This window comes from Pipistrellus hanaki (assembly GCF_964339955.1).
Source record: "Pipistrellus hanaki genome assembly, chromosome: 4".
NCBI lineage: Eukaryota > Metazoa > Chordata > Mammalia > Chiroptera > Vespertilionidae > Pipistrellus > Pipistrellus hanaki.
The window spans coordinates 73,027,320-73,053,665 of record NC_140506.1 but is presented as its reverse complement, the minus strand read 5'-3'; the positions used below and the strand labels follow the sequence as shown (position 1 = coordinate 73,053,665).

Genomic DNA, 26,346 nt, shown 5'->3' with positions numbered 1-26,346 from the left:
TGTAAATAGTAATGCATTTGATACTTACAGTATCAAAATTTGTGATGATTGTGGAAAAACTTAAAAGGCAAGATTACTGGGCTGCTTTTGTTAAGGGGAATTTCTATCTGGGTAGAATAAACCCATATAATCAATGATCAGAAATAAATTGATTAAAACCTTTACAGTGCTAACTAAAAAAATAGTTGATTTTTTTTTTGGTCGCTAAGGCTAATAAGGTATACTATCAAATTCCTCAAAGCAAAAATTTGTTTTATTTTGAAATACTATTCTGGTTTTATCACAATCATTATGAGGATCCTATAATGGTCCTGTCATAAAATTTTCAATTCCATTTAAGAACTGTTTTAAGGTTACATTTTAAATTATTAATAAAATAAAATCAACTTAATTATTAAAATTAATAAGTTAAACTTGGGAGAGAAAGATTTTTATGATGGCTGAGGCATCACCAAAATTCAAAGAACATAGGAGGGCCTGATAGAAATTGCTTCCTTTAAATGTCCTTTTTTTTTTCTTTTTCTTTTTTTTTTTATTTCGAGAGAGAAGGAGGGAGAGGGAGAGAAGGGTAGAAATATCAATGAGGAGAGATAATTAGATTGTTGACCTCCTAGACTCACCCCACTGAGGATCGAGCCCACATCCTGGGCATGTGATCTAACGGAATGGAACCATGATATCCTGGTTCATAGGACAATGCTAAACCACAGAGCAGTACTGGCTGGGCTACATGTCATTTTTAAAATATATATATATATTTTATTGATTTTTTTACAGAGAGGAAGGGAGAGGGATAGAGAGTTGGAAACATTGATGAGAGAAACATCTATCAGCTGCCTCCTGCATGCCCCTTACTGGGAATGTGCTCACAACCAAGGTACGTGTCCTTGACCAGAATCTGGAACCTTTCAGTCCGCAGGCCGACGCTCTATCCACTGAGCCAAACCGGTTTCGGTCATGTCATTTCTTATAACATCCTAGAATTAGAAGGAAACTTAAGGTTTGATGAAAATATATTTTATACCAGGCACACTTCACTGCATATGTGATTTATTTATTTTAATCCTCACTTGAATATATGTTTTCCATTGATTTTTAGAGAGAGTGGGAGTTGAGGGGGAGAGGGCTAGAGAGAGAAACATCAACGTGAGAAAGACACATGGATTGGTTGCCCCTGGCACTCGTCCCACCTTGGGTCTAGGGATTAAACCTGCAACTGAGATACATGTCCTTGACTAGAAGTTGAACCTGTAACCCTTCTGTTGGAGGCTGACTCTCCAACCACTAAGTCATACTGGCTAGAGCTTCATATGTGATTTAATTTGTAAGAGTTGAATTTATTAGGGGGAAAAAAAGTCTAGTTGGCTCTTTTTTTCTTTAACAGTGAGACTAGAACGAGAAGCTGAAGAAGAACGAATACGAAAACACAAAGCAGCTGCTGAGAAGGCATTCCAGGAGGGAATTGCCAAGGCAAAATTAGTCATGCGTAGGACTCCTATTGGTACAGATCGGAACCATAATAGGTAAATTACTAAACTTAATTTTTTTGTCATCTTGTTAGAGCCTTTACTAGTTATAAAACTGTCAAAAGTACTAAAAATAGTAAGCTTTGCTATTCATGGATTTTGGAAACAATTCATCACACATTCATTGAGTATTTATTGAATATATGCCAAATACTAGGGTTACAAAGTTAAATAAAGACATGACCTTGTTCTTAATATATCACAAATATGGAGCTTAAAGTATGATAGGTGACATGTGATCCAAATAGAGGGCTTTAAAAAAAAATCGTATTTTAAATGCTGTATACATTGTATGGAGTATAAAGTCAAGACATATTAGAAGTTATAAAAATTACAGATTTTAGAGAAGTCTCGAATTCTGAACATTTTGGTATTCTTTGTCTTACTTTATAATTTGTATAGTATTTCTGAATGTTTAGTAATATTCTTTAATCATCTTTCCCAACAATAAAGTCATCTTGTGCTCATGCCTGTCATTATCTTATTAATATGTGGTTGTGATTTATAGATACTGGCTCTTCTCAGATGAAGTTCCAGGATTGTTCATTGAAAAAGGCTGGGTACATGACAGCATTGACTACCGATTCAGACATCATCGCAAAGACCATGCTGACTCACCTGATGAGGATTACTGTCCCCGTAGTATGTATATCTGTTAGTTATTTTACCCTTCCCAAGTATGGTAAATATTAAGAACTGTTTGTTCTCTGTCATCTTTTTTGTTGTTGTTAATCCTCACTGGAGGATATTTTTCCATTGATTTTTAGAGAGAGTAAAGGGAGTAGAGATAGAAAGAAACATCTATTGAGAAAGACACTGATTGCTTGCCTCCCTCACATGCCCCAACCAGGGCTGGGATGGAGCCTGCAACCAAGGTGCGTGCCCTGGGCCAGAATCAAACGGGACTCTTCAGTTCATGGGCTGATGCTATGTGCAGTGAGCCAAATTGAGTAGGGCTGTAAGATTTTTTTTACTGCTTTCTTAGGTAGGTCTATTTGAGTGGGGTGGGAGAATGTGAAATGCACAAAAAGGGAGGAAACACATTTGATTACCAATTTTATTCCAGGCATTGTGTGGAAAGATAGTTTGAAAACTACTCGTATAAAATCTACACAAGTATAACATCTTGTTTAGGTATTAAATTTTATATGAGTAGTTTTCAAACTTGGTTCTTTAAATTTTAAAAAAAATATATATTTTATTGATTTTTCACAGAGAGGAAGGGAGAGAGATAGAGAGCTAGAAACGTCGATGAGAGAGAAACATCGACCAGCTGCCTCCTGCACACCCCCTATCAGGGATGTGCCCGCAACCAACGTACATGCCCCTGACCGGAATCGAACCTGGGACCTTCCAGTCCACAGACTGATGCTCTACCACTGAGCCAAACCGATTTTGGCTCAAACTTGGTCTTTAGAAAGCTTTTTCTAGGTACTGGAAAGGTTAGATGTGCCTACCAATTTTTCATGTGCTGTGGTACAAGGTAACAAATAAGATAATGTTTTTTTTCTTGTCTGGGTTCTGGTTATATTCACTTGGCAAAATAAATAGATAAATGTACTTTTCTAAATATTTTCTAATTTTTTTTTTCTTGAAAAGTGTCTGTATGTGTGTGTGTGTATACACACACACACACACATCCTATATAATAAAAGCCTTATATGCAAATTGTCCCCTTGGGAATTGGACTGAGAGTTCGATTGCTTGCTGTGATATGCACTGATCACCAGGGGGCAGCATGGAACATGGCGGTCAACCATCAGCAGCATCAGAGCGCTGAGGGAGCAAGGGAAGGAGGAGGCAGGGAACCTGATGGGCCGTAATCGCCTGCCAAGCCTCGGGGCCCTACCTGTGCACAAATTTTGTGCACCTGGCTTCGTGTGTGTGTGTGTGTGTGTGTGTGTGTGTGTGTTGGGGGGATGGGAGCTCAGCCCGCCCTGCACCCTCTTACAGACTGGGAGCCCTCAGGGGATGTCAAACTGATGGACCTTCTTAGCACTGCTGCTGCACTTGCCAGTTCTGAGCCTTGCTAGGGCTTCTGATTGAGTGGCGCTCCCCCTGTGGGTATGCACTGACCACCAGGGGGCAGTTCCTGCACTGAGTGTCTGCCCCTGGGTGGTTGGTGCGGATCATAGTGACCAGTTGCCATTTGGTCAATTTGCATATTAGCCTTTTATAATATGGGATTATTATATAGGATGTGTGTGTGTGTATGTGGGGAGAGAGATAAATTAGAGCTGGGAGCTTGTGAATCATTTAACCCAGTGGTTCAACAGGAAGTCATGTTGCCTCCCAAGGGACATTTACAATGTCCAGACACATATTTGGTTGTCACTTTTGACACTGATGGTTGAGTCCAGGGATGCCACTAAATACTCTTCAATGCGTAAATAACACCGCCACCCCCCACTACAAAGAATTATATAGCTTAAAATGTCAGTAATGCTGAAATTGAGAAAGCCTGACCTGATCTAACCTAACCATCTGAATTTTTCATTTTATTATTTATTTATTATTTTAGAGAGGAAGAGGGGGAGAGAGAGAAACATCAGTGATTATAGAGAATCATTGATTGGCTGCCTCCTTCATACCCCACATTGGGTATTCAAACCACAACCCAAGATGTGCCCTGACTGGGAATCGAACCATGACCTCCTGGTTCATAGGTCGGCGCTCAATCACTGAGCCACACGGGCCAGGGCCAGCTCTACTTTCTATAACTTAATAAAATTTGCTTCTGAAATGTTAGATTATATGTGTGTGTGTTTTGAGAAATCTCTTAATTTTTTTAAAGTAGTTTTTTTCTTTTAATAATACCATAATCTAAACTATATACTCACAGAATAGATAAATAAGGAAATTAATATATAGCCCAAACTTCAAATTTTCCTGTTAAATTATATTAAGTGCCAAATTGTAGTACTAGTAGAAAAATCTAGTTCTGGTAGACTGTAAATACCCAGGTGAGGGCAATTAATGTTTGAGAGCAGTAAATGTGAGGTCAGGATCTTCAGACATAGGACAGTTTCTAGTGGACTGAGAGGCTGTGAATGTGTTTAGTGGCTGTCCTTAGAAGTTGGGCCTACACAATTAGAATTTTTTTTTAATACATTTTATTGAGTTTTTACAGAGAGGAAGAGAGAGAGAGAGAGAAAGCTAGAAACATCGATGAGAGAGAAACATCGATCAGCTGCCTCTTGCACACCCCCTACTGGAGATATGCCCACAACCAAGGTACATGCCCCTGACCGGAATCGAACCTGGGACCTTTCAGTCCACAGGCCAACGCTCTATCCACTGAGCCAAACCGGTTTCAGCAGAATTTTCTGTTTGAAGGTTGGCATCCAAATCCTTTCACTTCTAGAGCATCCTGGTGTTTTTGCTTCTTTTTAAAAATATATATTTTTATTGATTTTAGAGAAGGAGGGAGATAGAAACATCAATGATGAGAGAGGATCATTGATTGGCTGCCTCCTGTATACCCTCTACTGGGGATTGAGCCTGCAACCTGGGCATGAGCCTTTGCCCGGAATTGAACCTGGGACCCTTCAGTCTGTAGGCCGACACTCTATCCATTGAGTCAAACTATTGTTGCTTCTTGAACTCTAGTTCCAGCATGGCAGGCTCTTTTCAAAATTACCTGACTGAAAAGATTTAAAAAAAAACAACAAGGAGAGATTGTTTGTATTGTAGGAGGGAGAATAGTAGCAGGGGAACAAACCAATTGTAGTATGAGGTAAGGCTTCAAATACTGGCTTAAGATCTATATATTAATGTCACATATTAGTATATAAGAATTGGTTATTTGCTTTGATATAAAAGTTATCTCTCTTCATTCTAAGTTGTAAAACTTTTTTTTTTAATATATTTTATTGATTTTGTACAGAGAGGAAGGGAGAGAGATAGAGAGTTAGAAACATCGATGAGAGAGAATCATCGATCAGCTGCCTCTTGCACACCCCCTACTGGGATGTGCCTGCGACCAAGGTACATGCCCTTTACCGGAATTGAACCCGGGACCTTTTAGTCCCCAAGCCGACGCTCTTATCCATTGAGCCAAACCAGTTTTGGCTAAGTTGTAAAACTCTTAAACTTCGAACTGTACAGCTATTCAACTATATAGAGAACAAATATATAATGTGCTTTATGTAAAATACTTAAGAAGAAGTTAGCATCTATTGTGCATGTGGATATATTTAATAGGCAACATCTGTTTTTAGTTATTAGATTTGGTGCTGTGTTTTACTGCTTAGATTTGAAACAATAAGAATTGGATATTTACTATATTCAACCTAATTAATGTATTAATTTTTCTTAGATAAGAAAGCAAATCTAGGCAAAAATACAAGCGTGAACACACAACATGGAACAGCAACAGAAATTGCTGTAGAGACCACCATACCCAAGCAAGGACAGAATCTATGGTAATGTGAGCATTCATCTGGCTGCTCTTTTTCCTTTCAATGTTAAGAAACTATTTACTATATTAACACCAGTGACTTAGTGATTACCCATTCAGATAATTTTGTGTTACTTTGATTTCTTGGATATGTAAACTCATTGCTTTAAAAGCAGAGTTGATTTTTTTTTTTTTTAATCCTCACTTGAGGATATCTTTTTATTTTTATTGATGTTAGAGAAGAAGGGAGAGAAGGAGACATCGATGTGAGAGACACATTGATTTGGTTGCCTCCAGACAGTGGATGGAACCCGCAAACCTAGGTATGTGCCCTGACCAGGAATTGAACCCATAACCCTTTGGTGTACAAGACAACTCTTCAACCAACTGACCTGGCTGGGGCAAAGCAGACTTGATTTTTTGATGAATATTTATTTGCTCTTAATTTTGGAATTACATACCCCCCCCCCCCCCCAAATGTAACCTTGTATATGATAGATCTTATATAGCATTGGAAGCGCTTTTCAGTCCATTTGCAAGTAGAAATATTTAGCATTTTCATCTTCATTAATTAAAAAATAAACAACTGTGTACATAGTCATTAATTTTTCCTTTTTGTTGATTCTGCTTTTAGGCAGGGAGCTAGGTTCTGAAAGAGCTCTTTGATTACAATTCACTGCTTTAGCTTTAACAACCTTTGGTTTAATGACCATTTATCTTTTTTAATATCCAACTTTACTCTTTGAAGGTGTGTGAACAAATATGCTTATAGCTTGATAAAATTTGTCTCATATTTTAGTAGGAATTATTGTCTCCAATATCCATGGATAAAGTCAACATTAGGCATGGAAATAGTAAATTAGTTCTTCTTGTGAGCAAGTTTGGAATTCTGCTTTCCTAATTCCCACCACCAACCCTAGACACCTTTCTTAGTGTTTGACTTTTGACACCCCCACTTATTCAGGCCTGTTTTGCCCTACAGGTTTCTATGTGATAGTCAGAAGGAACTGGATGAGTTGTTAAATTGCCTTCACCCTCAGGGAATAAGAGAAAGTCAGCTTAAAGAAAGACTAGAGAAGAGGTAAGGATTTTCATCTTTCTCTTCACATCTTAATTTTCTTCAGCATTAGATATTATAAATGTCTTAGAAGTGTGTGTTTTTTGTTTTGTTGTTGTTTTTTTATCCATTAAAAACTATTATTTTTTAAAACATCTAACTTTTATATTTCTTTTGCTTGGTATTTTCTTGGTACATCATACTTATTTAGAAAAATATGATTTAAACCATGTATATTCAGGGTAACAGGATTAGTCATTGAATAATGCATGCCATGCACCACACTGAAATCCTCTTTGTTGTTAGGCAGTGGTCAAAAGTATTCTGTCAGTATTCAAAATAGCCAAAAAATGAAAACAGTCTAGTTGTCCATCAACTGATGGATACATGTTGTTCTTAGATCCATAAATTCAGCCATAAAAAGGAACAAAGTGCTGATATATGCAACAACCTGGTTGAACCAAGAAAATATGCTGAGTCAAAAGCCAGATGCAATAGACCGCATATTTTATGATTCCATTTATATGAGACTTCCAAAATAAGTAAATCCACAGAAAGTAGATTTGCCAGGGAATGGAAGATGGGGAGAACTGGGAGTGACTGCTAACAACTATGGGATTTTTTATGGGGTGATAAAAATATGTTGGAATTTAGGTAGTTTGGATAGTTCCATAACATAAAAACCACTAAATATTTATACTTTTTAAAATGGTGAGTTTAATGTTACGTTACTTACATCTCAAAAAAACAAACAAATATAAAACCCCAAACACCCCAAATCCCAAACAAGAGCTGTGCTATCTACAAAATTAGCGTCAACTCCATCAAGATTTGTTAGTGTACTTCCTTTTCTAGGGCATTGTTTCTATCAAAGCTAGGACAAAGTTTTGGTTTAAGACTACCTTTAATTTCTGACTGCATGCTTTCATGGTTGAATTTAAGTTTGATTGAGAGAAGGAAAATAAAAGACTTTTGTAAGTGGTTGTGGATACATCATATTTGGTTTAGCCCACTGCTTAATGTGAAAAATTAGAATTATATTCAGAATCATGCTGTATTAATGCATATGTGATTAGGAAAATTAAGAAAGTCAAGGGAAAATGTCAGTACATAGAACCACAAAGGAATATAGTTTTATGATGAATCTTATTAAAATATAGTCAACCCTCAGTTCTCAAATGAACAATTTTGGTTTCAACTAAGTTGTTCAAAGAAAAAATCTTGGTTGGTGAACAAATTTCAATTCCAGGCCTGAAACCCTTTCATGCTGATATAAATCAGCATGACAAAAGTATCTCAGGAAATAATGCCGTAAATGTACATGTAATTTTTGCTTTTGTTGCTGGTGAAATGGACAATTAGCACAATTTTAAAACATAAAAAGGCCATCAAGAGTGCTAATGTTGCTAAGGGTATGAAAGAAACAGTGATCACGGACAATTGAAGAGGTAGAGAGTTTGTTCATTTGTATAAATGAAAAGCAGTTAGCTGATGACTGCAAGCAAAGATGCTGTGCGCTGACCTGAAAGATATTCCTTGAATGAGTATTGAAAGTGATTTGTTTAAGACAAGAAGTATTTGTCTATAGATTAAACAGTACATTAAACATGTGCTGTATATAAGAAAGGTTAAAACGGAATCATTTGGGTGTCCAGAACGAATTAATTTATATTATGTCTAATGGGAAAAAATTATTTGATTTTTAAATAAATTGCTTCTTGAACAGCCTTCTGGAATGAATGAAGTTTAGAGGGAAGGTTCTATCGTGTTTGCTAGGCACATGCATAGGATTTTTAAAATATATATATTTTTTTATTGATTTCAGAGAGAGGGAGAAGAGAGAAACATCACTGATGAGAGAATCATTATTTGGCTGCCTCCTGCACAACCTCAACTGGGGATCAAGTCTGCAACAGGGCATGTGCCCTTGACTGGAATCGAACCTGGGACCTTTCAGTCCGCAGGGCAATGCTCTATCCACTGAACAAAACCAACTAGGGCACATGCATAGGATTTAAAGAACTTACTCGGTTCACTAAAAATGAACAGATCGCCAAAGCCGGTTTAGCTCAGTGGATAGAGCGCTGGCCTGCAGACTGAAGGGTACCAGGTTCGATTCCAGTCAAGGGCATGTACATTGGTTGCGGGCACATCCCTGGTGGGGGGTGTGCAGGAGGCAGCTGGTCGATGTTTCTCATCGATGTTTCTAGCTCTCTATGCCTCTCCTTTCCTCTGTAAAAAAACAATAAAATATATTTTTAAAAAATGAACAGATCAATTCTTCCATTCAAAGGTTAGAGATTTTCAGGATTAAAAACAAAATTTATACTTTTTTGTTTTGTTGAACATTAAAAAATGTTCACCTTGTATTGTTTTGCTTGGTTTTGAACTTTTAAAAAAGTTGTCAAGCAGTATATATAGTCTTTGGGGCTTACTGCTTTTTACTTGGCACTAAAGAGCCTTCTTTCTTTTATTTAATTATTTTTTAAATAACCAAACTCCATTTTCCTTTATATTATTCCATGACTCTAATATTTGTGACTCTGCCCCAATTTATTTATCTGTTCTCTCGGTGGTGGTTATTTGAGTTAATTCCCTGGGGGGTAGTGAAGGTGATGAGTTAATACATCACAAACCATTTGAGGTTCAGATTTATTAAAAATATACAGGGTATCCCCACAAAATGTATAAACACTTTGAATAATTATAAAGGCAATGTTTATTAAAATACATTTCATTTTCAAAATGTAAGAGTCTGCATGTGCGCGCACACGCGTGCATACACACACACACACACACACACACACACACACACACACTAGAGGTCTGGTGCACAAAATTCGTGCAAGGGGGGGTGTCCTTCAGCCTAGCCTGTACCCTCTCCAATCTGGGACATCCCTCTCACAATCCAGTACTGCTGGCTCCCAACCACTCACTTGCCTGCCAGCCTGATAGATGGCCTAACTGCTCCATTGCTGGCCCAATTGCACCTAACTGCCCTCTCTTGCCAGCCTGGTCCCCCCCAACTGCCCTCTGCTGGCCCAATCATCCATAACTGCCCTCGCCTGTAGGCCTGATCACCCCCAACTGCTCTCCCCTGCAGGCTTGGGTCCCCCACAAATGTCCTCCCCTGCAGGCTTGGTCCCTCCCAACTGCCCTCCCCTACAGGCCTGGTCCCTCCCAACTGCCCTCTTCTGTCGGCCTGGTCATCCCTAACTGCCCTTCCTCTGCAGGCCTGATCGCTCCCAACTGCACACCCCTGCAGATCTGGTCCCCCCCAACTGCCCTCTCCTCCAGGCCTGGTTCCCCCCTCCCCCAATTGCCCTCCCCTGTAGGCCTGGTCCCTCCCAACTGCCCTCCTCTGCCGACCCTGTCACCCCTAACTGCCCTCCCCTGCTGGCCATCTTGTGGTGGCCATCTTTTGACTTGGAGTGATGGTCAATTTGCATATTACTATTTTATTAGATAGGAGGTATATATATATGCTCTTTATTAGAAAATATGTAAAATGGATATAAATTAAAAGGTATACAGTCAGTTATAGCTCAATAAAAAAAAAAATTAAAAAAAAAAAAGTATACCAAAGGATACTAGGCTATTTGGAAACAAAGTAGTAAATTTTTTTGTTATATCAATGAACATTTATATACATAGCCTCAGAAACAAACGCAACAAATTAAAAAAGTAGAAGAAAGCTTCAGGATACATTCATCAGATTGCAATAAAATTAGAAATAAATTATTTAAAGATGATAAAAAAGATCTTAACTGGTAGTAAGTTAAATATATTCCTAGGTAACAATTAGGTCAAACAAGAAAATAAAGGGAAATTATATTGTACATGGAAGACAATAAAAGAATCCTTTATTTAAAATTTTTTAAAAATACATTTTTATTTATTTCAAAGAGGGAGGGAGGGAGGGAGGGAGGGAGGGGGAGAGAGAGAGAGAGAGAGAGAGAGAGAGAGAGAGAGAGAGAGAGAGAGAGAGAGAGAGATGAATGATGAGAGAGAATCATTGATCTGCTCCTCCTGCATGCCCCACAATGGGATCAAGCCTGCAACCTAGGCATGTACCCTTGACGGAATCAAACCTGGGACCCTTCAATCTACAAGCTGACACTATCCATTGAGCCAAACCTGCTAGGGCTGAAAGAATTCTCCCTATATAATAAAAGGCTAATGTGCAAATTGTCCCCTCCACCGGGAGTTTGACTAAGGGGTGAAGCCGGCTGGCCAGCTGCCTTTGTGCCCTTCCCCAGCATGAATTTGTGCACCAGGCTTCTAGTTCTTTATAAAAACACCAGTAACAACGAAGTTGTATTCAGGAAAATAATATTAAAAACTCATATTATTAAGAAAGAATAGGGAACTTAGTACTCAGATGACCTTAAGCTTTAGGTTTCATTTTCGTATAGGAAGCCAGCAGTGAAGCTAATAAGTTGGCCCTGTCCAAGGTAGAGAGTCCTATTTTAGTGCTGCTTTGCGGGGACCTCTTAAGTGGTTAATCATTAGTGGAAAAGTGAGTGTGAAGGTCCTTATGTAGGTTTTCAGTTGGAATCATTTTTCTTTTGTGTTGTGAAGAATGTAAGCAGATACTTTAAAGTTATCTCTGGTTGGTAGCAATTTTTGGCAACTGACATAAGCAAGTATACTTTCTCTCTGGAGGAGCACAGCTTTAAACCAGGCCTCAAAGAATTCCCACAAGCTTGGATACAATTCCAATAAAAGTTTAAAAATATACAAACTAGGTATCATGAATAAGAGCTAGGAAAAGCAACCCACTTCAGATACTGATATTTATCAAATAGAATAAAATAAGATTTTTTTTGTTTTTAAAAAAATATATTTTATTGATTTTTTTTTTTTTTTATAAAGAGGAAGGGAGAGGGATAGAGAGCTAGAAACATTGATGAGAGAGAAACATTGGCCAGCTGCCTCCTGCACATCCCCTACTGGGGATGTGCCCACAACCAATGTACATGCCCTTGACTGGAATTAAACCTGGGACCTTTCAGTCTGCAGACCGACGCTCTATCCACTGAGCCAAACCTGTTTCGGCAAAATAAGTTTGTTTTTAAAATGAATCAAGAATAAGAGAAATTTGAAATTTTATGCAAGAAACATTAGACTACTAAAAATTACCAAGAAGAGATGAAAAATCTAAAGATGTCTTATAGAAATAAAACATGTTTTTCAAGTAATTGAAATTTATGAACCTTCTTCAAAAGTTCCTTTATTTTCCCTCCTGCTTACCCCAACTTTTCTAGGTACCAGGACATTGTTCACTCTATTCACCTGGCCCGGAAGCCAAATTTGGGCCTAAAATCCTGTGATGGCAACCAGGAGCTCTTAAACTTTCTTCGTAGTGATCTCATTGAAGTTGCAACAAGGTTACAAAAGGGAGGTCTTGGTTATGTGGAAGAAACATCGGAATTTGAAGCACGAGTAAGAACATATAAAAACACTCTTTGAAATCTGTTATTGTGAAAACCCAAGTTGGAATTGTCCCCTGATACTGTTGTTGACTTCCCTGGTGATCCTGGAAATCATATGTTTGGGTTTATCTTGAAAGACACATGGGACTGAAAATTCTCTATATACATAAAATATTTTTCCTTTGTCTTTTGCTGGTATCCCCAAAAATCTAATAGTTGGCTCAGAGCCTTTGTTCAAAAGAGGTTTTCTATTAAGTTGATTGAAAACTGGTACTGGAGCCCTAGCCCTGTAACATTATTTAACATGTTTATTAGCATGTGATGCCTGTGCTTTAAGGTCTGAAATACATTTGTTGTGCTCTGATTTTATGCATTCTTTTTTTTTTTTAATGCATTTTTATTGATTTCAGAGAGGAAAGGAGAGGGAGAGAGAGATAGAAACATCAATGATGGAAATCATTGATTGGCCATTCCTCACACACACACACACACACCCCACCTCGCCTCTCGGGAATTGAGCCCACAACCCAGTCAGGTACCCTTGACCAGAATTGAAACCAGGACCCTTCAGTGCCCAGGCTGATGTTCTATCCACTGAGCCAAATTGGCTAGGGCTAATTTTATGCATTCTTTACACTAGATTAACTCAGGAGAGTTATGCTTATATTGGATAGTACTCATACTGTTAGATTGGTAAATACTATCCATCAATTATTATAAAATATTTTTTACTGATTTAAAATAATAAAGTCCATATTAACTCTAAACAATATTTGTGGGTCCTTTCAAACTATTTATGTGTATTATAGCATGTGTATTTTTGTTGTAACATTTTTAATTTTTTTCAATTACACTTAACATACGATATAGTAGTTTCAGGTGTAATTGTATAATTTTTATTTTATTTATTTATTTATTAAATTATTATCTGTGTACATATTTTAACATTGCCGCCCCCTCCCATACATACCCTCCCTCCCCAGAGTGTTATATAATTTTTATGAGCAGTTACATCTTTCTCAGAAATGTCCTTTGTCTTCATTTATAAACTTTCTATTTTAGTTTTTGTTTTTTTCTTTTAGTTTTTATATCACTTCAAGGTCATAATAACACATGGAGTTAATAGTATTTCATTTTCTTTGCTATTAGAATTAGCAAATTATAAATGCATCTCATATGCTACTTTTTCTTTTTAATCTGTTTATGAATTCTTGTTACATTTCCTAGGGAAAATGATTTAAATATCTTTATGTTTTTTAATTTTTTAAAAGAATTATTCAACCCAAAGTAACTTTGCCATTTTCAAATATTACATTTACTCTTATTTATTTAGAAAATATTTACCAAGTGCCTACTTTGTGTCAGACCATATTGTACTAGCATTGGGTTATCATCATTCTTTGTTTCTCTTTGCGGTTATAAAATGGCATCTTTTAATTGTGTGTCTTGTGTGACTAAAGAAAGTAGTGTTTGGTATTTAAGAACATGATTTGGGTCCAGATGATTTAGCTTCTATTCCTCATTCATTAAAAAAAAAATGTGAGGCTTAGATGAAGTCACATATGTAAAGCATATTATTTAGTTTATAGCTTGTAAGCTAGTAGGTCAGACAACTTTAGTTTTCCTTCCTAGTTTTTCTTTGCCTTTGGACTATGGTTTACACATAATAGGCACTCAGGTTACTGAGTGAAAGAATTGAGCAGATAACTTAAGTAGAGCTAGTTTCAGCATTTTGTGGATCCCTTCACTGGGGAAATGGAAGTAGTCAGCTACTTTTAAATGTATAAGCCATCCATTGAACTGAGGAACCCAGTTAAACTAATGTTATGTGACCCATTGGTGTCTAGGTTGATTTGAATATAGTCAAGGATAGTCTCCTTTCATCTTTCAGCCTTTCTCTTAACCTGGTTTTTAAATCAATTCCTGTAGGTGATCTCTTTGGAGAAACTGAAGGATTTTGGTGAGTGTGTAATTGCCCTTCAAGCCAGTGTCATAAAGAAATTTCTTCAAGGCTTCATGGCTCCCAAGCAAAAGAGAAGAAAACTCCAGAGTGAAGATTCATCAAAAACTGAAGAAGTGGATGAAGAGAAAAAAATGGCAGAGGAAGCAAAGGTATCTAGTTAATGAAGATGTAATTTTATGATTGTGTAAAGTGATTTGGTTTTAAATAGTCTAAACCTATGATTTTTAGCTACTGTAAACACTACTTACTCTCTGAGCCATTTTTGTCACTTTCACTGAAGTTTGTGGTTTTCAAGCTTGTCTGTGGAACACAGCCCTATCTCTAGGACTGGGTAATGGGTCAGAATGCCCTTCCCCTTTCCCAGAACTGATTTTTTAAAAGATGGTAAAGGTTTTTAAATTCTTAAGAATTGTGGTAAAATAGACAATACAGTGTACAGATGATGTGTTGTAGAATTGTGCACCTGAAACCTAGGTACATAGTTTTGTTAACCAGTGTCACCCCCAATAAATTCAGTTAAAAAAGTAAAAATGAAAAAAATTGTGGTAAAATATATATATATTACAGGCAATTTACAATTTAACTATTTTTCACATGTGCAGTTCTGTCATTAAGCATATTCACATTGTTCTTTAACTGTTATTATCATCTACCTCCAGAAGTTTTCATCTTCCTGAACTGAAACTATTCATTTCAAACACTAAACTACTCATTACACACTCCACCCCAACCCCTGGCAACCACCATTTTCTTTTTCTTTTTTTTCCTTTTTTTTTTTTTAAAGAATTTTGTGAGTTTATTTGAGCCAAACTGTCATATGCTGGGAAGCATAGGCTGAACTTGGCCTTTTACAGCTGTCCTCTCAGTTTACATAGAATAAGTCTATTGTATAAAGCTCCTCAGATATTTGAACATAGTTGTCATGTACCCCCTTAGTTTCTTCCTGGGGCCATAGGTAATACCAGTATGTGATCATTTCGGGGAAGAGGGTAAGCAGAACAGAGAACTAAGATTCAGTTAAATAAAGGTTGAACAATGTATTTGTGACTTAGGCTTAGAGACTTCACATAATGTCATTATTGTACTACGATTTGTTCTCACCTTCCTGTTTCTTTTTAATGATTATATGGCCTCCAGGTCACCTAGATGAAGTTTAAGACATTAGATAGTTAATAGTCTCTTTTGTTGAATACTACATGGATTTTGTTTTTAACTCAGTTTTATACAGAAGAGTCTCTTTCTTGATATCTTTCTTTGCTATTTATTTACCTGTAATGTTTTCTTATTGAGAACTAGATGTAGATTTCTTATATTTTTATTTTTAATGCTTATCCCTATGGTGAAGTAACCTTTTCTTAGCTTGTCATATGAGACTTGATTCTTAGCTTGACTGGGAAAGAAAATATGAGCACTTTGCAAGTTTAACCTTGGGGCCCAGACGTGTATTACACAAATGGAAAGCATGGAAGAGTTTGATGGAAAATGAATTAGGTAGCCTACTGAGTAGTTCAACAATGTTCTCCATTAAAAGTGCACTATGTCCTTCAGTTCCCCACCAAAGGTCAACTTTGACACAGCTCCGAAATTTTCCACTGTCCTTTGCTTTGACGTTTTCCACTTAGCATAGGTCAGGGTTTTTTTAGTTGGTACTAGGTTGTTGCATGAGCTAATATCAGTCTCTAATCTGGGCTTCAGTTTCCTTATTATAAAATATTATCTCTCAAATATGTTCTTTGTAATAGTTATTGACTTTGAATATTTAATGTTTATTTAATTTTCTTGTACTAAATGGGAAAGACATGGTATAATTTGGCAAAATCCTGGATTCTGTTAGGCTCTCTGCTTAGTTTGGCTCCTTTTGTCCTAACAACCTGATTATCTGTTTTTACACTTTATACACTCTTTGTGAAAAATATGGTGTGAAGCCTCATTATATTTTAGCCAAGATATACTATACTGCCTTTTTACTTTTAGGGGAGGGACTTGCATATAAATTGGCTTTTTCTTGGTTCTATTATACTCACTTCTGTCTAGGGACCAACTTTATTTAAACATGCTAGAGAATTTGAAATTTTCATCAGAGAGTATTTACTGGATGCGTTGAATGTCAAAATTTATATTTTGCTGTTCTTGATCTGTTTTTAAAAACACTTTTGCCCGGCCAGTGTGGTTCAGTTGTTTGAGCATCATCCCATGCACCAGGAGGTCACAAGTTTGATTCCCAGTCAGGGCACATGCCCAGGTTTCATGCTTGATATCCCCTGTAGGAGGGGTATGCAGGAGGCAGCCAGTCAATGTTTCTCATTGGTTTCTATCACTTACTTTCTGTGAGGTCAGTAAAACATTTTAAAACAAAACAAAAAAATCTCACACTGTTTTGACTATGATAGGGTTTTTTATTTTAAAATATATATTTTATTGATTTTTTTGTTTTTACAGAGAGGAAGGGAGAGGGATAAAGTGTTAGAAACATCAATGAAAGAGAAGCATTGACTAGCTTCCTCCTGCACACCCCCATTGGGGATGTGCCTGCAAGCAAGGTACATGCCTTGACTGGAATCGAACCTGGGACCTTTCAATCCCCAGGCTGACGCTCTATCCACTGAGCCAAACCGGTCAGGGCTTGTTTTGTTTTTTAATGTACTGGACTGTTTAGAATTTTGTGCAGTGCGATAAGACCAGGATGCTCTTTCAAATCTTGAGTGCATAATCTTTTTGCCCTCAAAATTAGAGACTGGTTGGAGTCTAGGCTGTCTATGGATAACTCTGTGGATATAACAGGACACTTACGATTAGTATGTAAAATAATGCCAAGAACAGTGGATCTGGATAAACTGGCCCTAAGTTGTTAGGAGACCTTGGGTAAGATTTCTTTCCATAAAAAATAATAAATGAATATTAACTAAATATGCACAAACAGTTCATAGCAACATTATTCAGAATAGCCAAAAAATTGAAATGATCCAAATGTTTATTGACTGATTATTGGATAAACAAAGTGTGATATATCCATACAATGGATATTATTCGGCAGTTTAACTGGAATGAAGTGCTGCTGATACATGCTATGATGTATCATATGCATGCTCAGTAAAGAAGCCAGTCATAGAAGGCCAGATATTATATGAAATGTCCAGAATAGATAAATCTATAGACCACAAGTAGGTTAATGGTTACTTTCCGGCTGGGTAAATGTGGTGGGATAGCGTAGGGAATGAATGCTAATGGGTACAAGGTTTCTTTTGGGGATGATGAATGTTTTAAAATTAAGATTATTTTCAAGATCCCTAGCAGTGTTTTTGTTAATCCTCACTGGGGGATATTTTTTTTAATCGATTTTTAGAGAGTAGAAATGAAAGGGAGAGATAGAAACATCAATGTGAGAGACACATCTATTGGTTGTCTTTCACACACACACCCTTACCAGCCTGCAACCAAGCTATAATGCCCTTGACCAGAATCTAATCTGTGACCTTTCAGCTTGCAGGCTGACACTCCTATCCACTGAGCCAAACCGGCTAGGGCTGAGTTTTTTAATTTAGAGGCCAAATGAGCTATTGAGTACTCAAATTTATAATCTATAAGCTATAATTTAAGGAAGTAAAAAAGCATAACTATATGCTAAGACATTTTCTTGAATGCAGTGTGCATCTGACTATCCACTAGAGGACAGCAAAGCCCATTTTAGCCATTTTCTCTCTGTTTTTAATAGCACTCGTTTAAAGAAAAGTGTGTGGTACTATATGTTAGCTCTCCATTACAACAGGGAAGAAAACCAGCAGCTGTCATAATGGACCCCATGTTTTACTGAGGAGCTCTAAAGAGGGAAGGAAGGAAATTGTGCTGTACAGTATTTTGAAGGCAGATGTTGAAATATCTGCAGTTGGTGATTGGAATAAAGAATGAGTCTCTTTCCCCTAGAACATTAGCAGCCTCTTAAATAGATTTTTTTTGTGTGTGTTTAAATGATCCTTGCTATTCATAAATGTATACCTGTGAAGTGCTCTTTGGTTCTTTATTTCTGTAGGAAAGAGAAAGGACATTATTTTTTCATTGATTTTTTACAGAAATTTTTTACAAAAATCAATAAAATATATATATATTTTATTGATTTTTTACAGAGAGGAAGGGAGAGAGAGAGCTAGAAACGTCGATGAGAGAGAGTAACATCGACCAGCTGCCTCTTGCACACCCCCCACCGGGGACGTGCCCGCAACCAAGGTACATGCCCTTGACCGGAATCGAACCCGGGACCCTTCAGTCCGCAGACCGCTCTACCACTGAGCCAAACCAGTTTTGGCATTTTCCCTCCCTTAATTCTTTATGTGACTTTGGCAAGTATTTCACCCCATCTTTAGAGCCTTGATTTCTTCTATAAGATTTATAAATGAGTTAGACAGGAGGAGTTGCAGGAGGTAAATGTGTTCAGAATTCTCTGGTATCTACCTATTCCTAGTCCTCTTCCACTGTATACTCTGTCAGTATTATGTGAAAAATCCATATCTTTGAGGTCCCTGTAGTAATACTGGCCTGATTTGGTCTCTGTTTAGGTTGCATCTGCTCTGGAAAAATGGAAGACAGCCATCCGTGAAGCTCAGACCTTTTCCAGAATGCATGTTCTACTTGGGATGCTTGATGCCTGTATTAAGTGGGATATGTCAGCAGAAAATGCTAGGTGCAAAGTTTGTCGAAAGAAAGGTAGGTATATATTTAGGTCAGTGCTGCTCATTTGAATATATCAGAAATTGTAACTTGTTGACCCAGATCTTTTCTCCCCTAAAGAGTTTTGCATACACAGCTTTTAAATGTGGTGTGAGATATTACCTGCTATAATAAAGTTCTATAATAAAATGCTAATCTGAAATCACATGTCCACAAATCAGAGTAGGCCCTTGGTTCCCCAATATTGTGTATAAAATAAGAGCAGTTGCTCTCCAATCTAGAAATTTTATACAGAGAAGAAAATTAGTTAACCTAAACATTGTCTCTGAATTTTAGTCATCTGTAAAGTAGGACAGGTGCTACCACCAGAGGGCAGCACTTGTGCATTGTGAAGAATACTCAGTTTTGGGTTTTCCAGCAAGAATTCTACACAGCAAGTCATTTGGGAACCGTTTAATGCTGAAGCTTTCAAAGTCCATGTGTGTAAAAGGAATTTCATGACTAAAAGCCTCCCTCAGTGATTCACTTTTCAGTGGCTAAAGTTCTTTTGTGAATTTGGCTAGAATTTAATTGCTCTAAGAACTGATTTAGAATGAAGGTTGGAGAGGGGAAATGACCATGTTAGTTGGTTCAGTGCATTTTCAAACGTAGGGAAATTTAAGTGTTTTAAGAGAGTCATACCAGATATGAGTTGGGAAGTATTTAGGGGGTCCAGAAGGAAGAAGGGCAGAAAATGTAATACTTAATAGGGGATTTATTTCTTAGTGGGAAAGGAGCAGCAAAATTTCCTGCTATCACTGTTTTTTGTTGCCTCTTAATAAAGGTTAACTGCCCTGTCCTAGCCCTGGGTAGATTTTGGGATATAAATCAGAAGACCTAAGCCCTAAATTACTTACAGACTAATATGTGCTACATTTCTTTTCAGAAAATGTCTGCCTTTAAAAAAACAATGTAGTAGCATTGTATTAGAATCTTTGTTCCTTCTGTAGTGTTAATTGAGGGTGAATGGCTCTTTCTTCCAACTCCTTGACTGTTGCCATGTTCCCGACAATGCCATACAAGTTTATCTTCTTGCAGGTGAGGATGACAAACTGATCTTGTGTGATGAGTGTAATAAAGCCTTCCACCTGTTTTGTCTGAGGCCGGCCCTCTATGAAGTACCAGATGGTGAGTGGCAATGCCCAGCTTGCCAGCCTGCTACTGCCAGGCGCAACTCCCGTGGCAGGTGAGAATTCTTCTTCTAAAAACAAATGAATAAATAGCTGTTATAATTAGGCTTCAGGTATTCAAACTGAATGACTTTGAGGAGCTTTAATTTAAGTTCATCTATTGGATATGGAGCCTGATCATTTAAGGTACAATAGGAACTCAAAGGGCTCTGATTTAATTTTAGCTTAACGTTGACATTTCTAGTTTCATTACCAGCTATGTTCTCTATCTTCTTGACCATGCCTGCTAAAGTGACAGTAAATCTCCTTCTGCCCCTTGATTTCACCTTGCCCATTTCTTAGTTGGTGATTATGTCTGTAACCACCAAATCCTGAAACTCATTACTTTCCCTACCCAGACCTTTCTTATCATGATTAGAATTTGGGTGTCAACTTGGACATCTTCCTCTCTTTCGTCTTCCATAGTCATTCATTTGCTAGATGTTATTAAGTCAGTGTCCAGATGTCTTACGAATCAAGCTGCTGTCCATTCTTCGACGTCCCTATTGCCACTGGCCCTCCTACATCTCTAGCCTGGGCTCTTTCAGTGGTTTCTCAACTCCTTACCTCATGTCTTTCACCCTCTTATCTTTCCAGCTTTCGTGGTGAACCAAAACAGATTATAAAAGGCAAAGACCTGCTTATGTCACTTTACTATTCAAAAACATCAGTCTTTACATTTCCTCTTTAATAAAGTCCAAACTCCCTAGCCTAACTTTTGAGACTCCTATTGTACAATACTGGCATATGTTTTTATGATCCCTCCTTCCCATATTTGTACGCTTGTTACAACCTGTTCATTGTGCATTCTTGCCTCTTGTGCTTTCCTCCCAACTGGGAATGTTTTCTCTTCCAAGAACTCCCTCATTTTACTGAGTATAAACTATCAAAAATTTCTCTTTCAAGTGTCCTTACATCCTTAGAATTAATTGTTCCTCTTTGTGTTTCAACTGGGTGTTCGATATCTAAAACAGCATTTTGGTGCATTTGACTGTCTTCCCTTGAGATTGTGAGTGCCCTGAGAGTAGAGGTGGTGCTTTGTTCTTCACCCTAATTTCAATAAGGCCAAACATAGAGCTTTGTAAAAAGGAGGCCATTATATATATAATATAACTTATATTTGCCAAGTTAATACAATTGTTTTCCACATTGAAATTTGAGGCTGTAAAAGGACAGCTTATAGGCACTTTGGCTTGGTCTCTCTTTGAAAGGGCAGAGCTGTTTGATCCTGACCTCACCTAACAGTATCACTCAGTTATTTCTCACTCCATTCCAGCTACACTTAAGAGAGATGAGGCATGCTGTTCTGAAATGGTGGGGCTTTGGACCAGCTGTTCTGAGCTGGGATTACCATTGCTTTGATGTTATGGTCATCTGCAAGCTGTTTCAGCTCCTGGAAAGGGGCCATCAAGGTGGAGTAACACCTGTCTGGGCTTTTATTCTTTCAGTCCACCCCAGAGTTGGGGACACATTTTAATACCTTAAATGTTACATTATCTGGCTGTTTTGTGAGATAAAAGGAATAAAATTTTGAATTGTTTTGAGGGGGAAAGGGTTACATTTTGGTCTTGATTTCTGTTGCCATTGGTATCTTATCCAAAGCATTTGGGGACTGGTCAGGGAGATATGCTGTTGAAGCTTAGGTTTTCATTCTACTTCCTGTGCCCTGGCCTGGATTCAGTTTACCTTCCCTCATCAAATCTGTCTAGTGTGTGAAGAGGGAGAAGTTGCTGGGATCCGTATGGGACTTTATCCCCCTAGGAACATTTTGGCTTAGAACCAGGTTCCCTACATGCTTTTTCACTTCACAGGAATTATACTGAAGAGTCTGCCTCTGAGGACAGCCAAGATAATGAGAGCAGTGAAGAGGAAGAGGAGGAGGAGGAGGAGGAAGAGGAAGAGGAAGATTATGAGGTGGCTGGTTTGCGATGTAAGTATTCAGTTTGCTCTCATAGTTAATCTCATAGTCTTTTAAGCTGACTTGGAAAGACTAGGTTGGCAGGCAAAAGACAGTTTGCAATCATGCCATCTTCCTTTTCTCACATATTATGGCTGTTGGGTGACTTCGTGGTCATGGTTTTAAATGGGTTTTCAAGGTGCCATTTAACCACCTTCCTATTAGGAGGTTGGGTAGCTTGGTCTCAAGAACATTAATTTATGGTAGATGCACTTGATCCACGATTTAGTGGAGTTCAAGGTACCAAGTATGTTTATGACAAGCCTTCTGGTTCTGAACCCCTCAATGTCTGGGGACAATGAATAAAGAAGGTCCAGTTCCATTGCCCTCTCCTAACAGTTCTTTTGCCTTTGTTATAGTTCTGTTTTCAAAGAAGTAATTTTTCCTTTGTTTTGTACTTCCCTATAGTGTGCAGGGCATAGTTTTGCTAGTTTGAAAAAGAATACCGTTTTTTTTTCATAGCTTAAGCATAAAGTTGTTAGGAAGGTTCATATATGTTTCACACTAGATGCCAGTAGGGAGAGAAAAGGGCCTCATCGTTTACCCTTACCTTGCTGACTATTTTTTGTTACTATTTAAGAATCTTGTTGTTTTCATGGTTAAGCCTGAAGTTCTATAATTTACCCTTAGACTCCCTCTTTTCAAAACATATCCTTCTTTGTAGGTTAGTAGAAAAGAGACACAGATCAAGATTTTGATGAGCTCTTGAAACGATGATATAATTCCCAAGATCATAGTACTCTGAATGATCAGCGTTAGTATAAGGAGAGAGAAGATGCTTGGCATGATCAGTCTTTTTAGTAGTGCCGCCAAACCTGATGGCTGGTGCTTACACCTGCTCCCATCTCTCCAGTCCTGCAGGCTTTTATTTTTTTAATTTTTTAAAATATATTTTATTGATTTTTTTACAGAGAGGAAGGGAGAGAGATAGAGAGCTAGAAACGTCGATGAGAGAGAAACATCGACCAGCTGCCTCTTGCCCGCAACCAACGTACATGCCCTTGACCGGAATCGAACCTGGGACCTTTCATGTTGCAAGCACCTCTGAGAGAAAGGTGCCCTCGATTTTCGCCTGCTACCAAACAGTGTAGGCTCTCCTGCAATGGGCCCGAAACTGGGGTTCAGTTCAGTTGGAAGTGGAGTTGGAGGTGGCGTTCAGAGCAGTCTGGAGCCCCTGTCTCTTTCCCGCCAGGGCAGTCCTACGGCACAGCCGGCCGTCCCTTCTCTGCGCGCTATGTGCGCGCCTCTGGGACCTCCTTTCGCTGCTTCCCCGGGTACCGCCTTACAGCCCAGCTCCCTCTGGATGAGCCTGGGTCCCCAGGGTCTGGCCTAGAACGGGGGTTCAGAGCAGTTGGGGGCCCAGCACAGTCGGAGTGTTTATCTCCTTCCCGCTTGGGACCGCCAGCCAGGCACTCGGCCTCCCTCCTCTCCGGCTCCGTCCTCTCCGCGCCGCGTGTCTCTGTACCTTGGGCTTTTACAGCTCCTCCACTGTTCCTTCTGGTTTTCTCCTTGCTTCTCGTTGTAGAATTTCCAGTCAGTTGACTTTCCTGTAGTTCTGGGTAATGTCCATTTTATATTTTAGTTGTATTTTATTGAAATTGTTGCGTGCGGCTGCGGCTAGGTGCCTACCCGAGCAGCCATCTTGGATTCTCCGAACCTGGGACCTTTCAGTCCACAGACCGATGCTCTACTGCTGAGCCAAACCGGTTTCAGCAGGCTTTTAATTCAGGACACCTCAGTTTCACTCATTTCTTTTTCTTTTTTTTTTCTTTTTTTTAATATATTTTATTGATTTTTCACAGAGAGGAAGAGAGAGATAGAGAGTTAGAAACATCGATGAGAGAGAATCATCGATCAGCTGCCTCTTGCACACCCCCTACTGGGGATGTGCCCGCAACCAAGGTACATGCCCTTGCCCGGAATCGAACCCGGGACCTTTCAGTCCGCAGGCCGACGCTCTACCGCTGAGCCAAACCGGTCCCGGCAGTTACACTCATTTCTACTGGCATGATTTTTCAGGTACCCAGGGTAGGAGACAAGCAGTCCATTAACCTTGCATCACACAGAGACCAGCATCTACTGCTGAGAGTTGTGATTCAGATGCATGTTAATCTGGAAACAGATGATGAATATAGCAGTGTACTAATGGTTTGTTTTCAAACTAGTGATTACTTTCTACTTCTGAGTTGTTACTCTCTTTCCAAGGAATTGTTTCCTTTCCAGGTTTCAAGGCTATTTCTGTCAAAAGGATGTAGGATATATTTAGAACATTTTGTCTACTCTGCCTTTTAGACCACCAAAGATGTGGTTCTCTAGTTCAACTCAAGTCTGTGTTTGGGGTCTGTACCTAACATCCCAAAGTAGCATCGGCTGCTTACTCTCTGTTCCTAGCCAGGTCTTGAGCTTGAGACCCTGGAATAACCAATGAAGGGTTAACATTATTTATTCCTCTGGATGCCCCTATCTCTGCCCAAATGTCACCTTCCCACTTTCCAGGGAATTTTGTTTAGTAGAGAAACCTTGAGCTAATCCTTCTGGAGCATGAGCATGAGATATTGAGAAATGTTGGTTTGTGTGACATTAAGCACATGTTGTAAACCTGAGACACAAGTGGTCTTGGGTGCCCTTGTATTCTTTGCTCTCTCTTTGGGAATCTTGGGCAGCTTTTTATGGAAGTGACCTGGATGACTATCTATGGTTATCAGAAATGCAAGAGAGCAGGACTGATGCTACCCCTAAATTGTATTCAGTGAGGAAGACTTTACAGAAATACTTTACATACGTATCAGCTTTTCTCTAAAATCATTGTGATGTGAGTTTACGATAACTGGGAATTAATAAAACTATAGGATCTCTCCTATAGTCAAGTTTCATCTCACATGTAAATGTGTTACACTCTTTCCAGCTGAGTGTGGGCTGTAGGAGTTTCAGGCAGACCTGTAGCAAATGGCCTCTCCTTCTGAGTGAGTCACTTACAATTGACTCCTTCAAGAGCCTCATTCCCAGGAGTAAGTGAACAGGGTGGGGCCAGAGGATAGAAGCACTGAAGGAACTCACCTGAGGAGGCTCTTAAAAAGGTCTTTGGCAGTTGATGAAAGCTATTTATTCTTTATCTACTACTGCTACCTTCACAATGTTAGATAGGACAGGAGATAGCAAAGAGCACTCTGTAACCCAAGGAAGCCATTGCTTTGCTTGTCCAAATTATCTCCTCGCTCCATAACATGCTTCCTTTATCCTCAGTTGTTCTCCTCTCAGTCTGTATTTTTTATTTCAGTGAGACCTCGAAAAACTGTCCGGGGCAAGCCGGGTGTCATCCCCCCTGTGGCAAGGCCAGGCCGACGACCAGCTAAGAAGCCACATCCTATCACCAGGAGGTCTCAGCCCAAGGCACCACCTGTAGATGATACTGAGGTTGATGAGCTGGTAAGAATTGTTTATCATCCTGCCTCTAAGCAGGGGTCTTCAAACTACGGCCCGCGGGCCACATGCGGCCCGCAGAGGAGTCTGATCCGGCCCGCCAGGCTTTTTGGGCAGTGAGCACAGCTGAGGTGTTACAGTAGGAATTAGTAGTTCATATAGTCCGGCCCTCCAGCTCTCTGAGGGACCGTGATCTGGCCCCCACTTTAAAAAGTTTGAGGACCCCTGCTCTAATGTTTCTGCTTCTTATCCCCCACTCCAGCATTAGGAATTCATCAGCAACAGGTGGGAGCCTCCCCCCCCCTCCCTCCTCCCTAAATTTGGAGGCTGATGGGAGGGCCTATAGACAGACAAGGCAGCAGGCCCTCCAGGAACAGCTATGTCCGGCATTCTGCTGTAGCCTGCAGACATTGTCTCCTTTAGTTAACAGGCAGCCTGCAACTTGTTCAGGATTTTAAAATAGTATCCATGTGTCTCCAGTGGCTCAGCGGGGCTGGGTCTCCATTGTGGGAATGTCAGCAATGCTGGAGCTTCATTTACTCTCTGGTCTTTTACTGACAGTTGTTATGGGAGGGACATTACCCTCCCCTCTGCTCCTCCATTGTGAATATAGTGGTTTTGCTTTAGACTTCACTAGAGCTTTAAAGAACAAAAAGAGGCCCTTGAAAACTTGATTGTTTTGACAGATCAAATTGGGGTTGGGATGGACTGAGGGCATA

General features: G+C 38.9%; 1 protein-coding gene across 1 annotated transcript in view; it reads left to right on the top strand.

Annotated features, from left to right (window-relative positions):
* Positions 1–26,346, top strand: part of BAZ1B (bromodomain adjacent to zinc finger domain 1B) — a 70,035-nt gene that overhangs the window by 40,709 nt on the left and 2,980 nt on the right. Inside the window, exons 8-17 of the mRNA XM_084881605.1 lie at positions 1,385–1,523; positions 2,035–2,168; positions 5,845–5,950; positions 6,908–7,006; positions 12,250–12,427; positions 14,347–14,529; positions 18,931–19,078; positions 20,120–20,267; positions 22,062–22,180; positions 25,485–25,633. Coding sequence (XP_084737731.1) covers positions 1,385–1,523; positions 2,035–2,168; positions 5,845–5,950; positions 6,908–7,006; positions 12,250–12,427; positions 14,347–14,529; positions 18,931–19,078; positions 20,120–20,267; positions 22,062–22,180; positions 25,485–25,633 — 1,403 coding nt within the window. The remainder of the gene's footprint in view (positions 1–1,384; positions 1,524–2,034; positions 2,169–5,844; positions 5,951–6,907; positions 7,007–12,249; positions 12,428–14,346; positions 14,530–18,930; positions 19,079–20,119; positions 20,268–22,061; positions 22,181–25,484; positions 25,634–26,346) is intronic.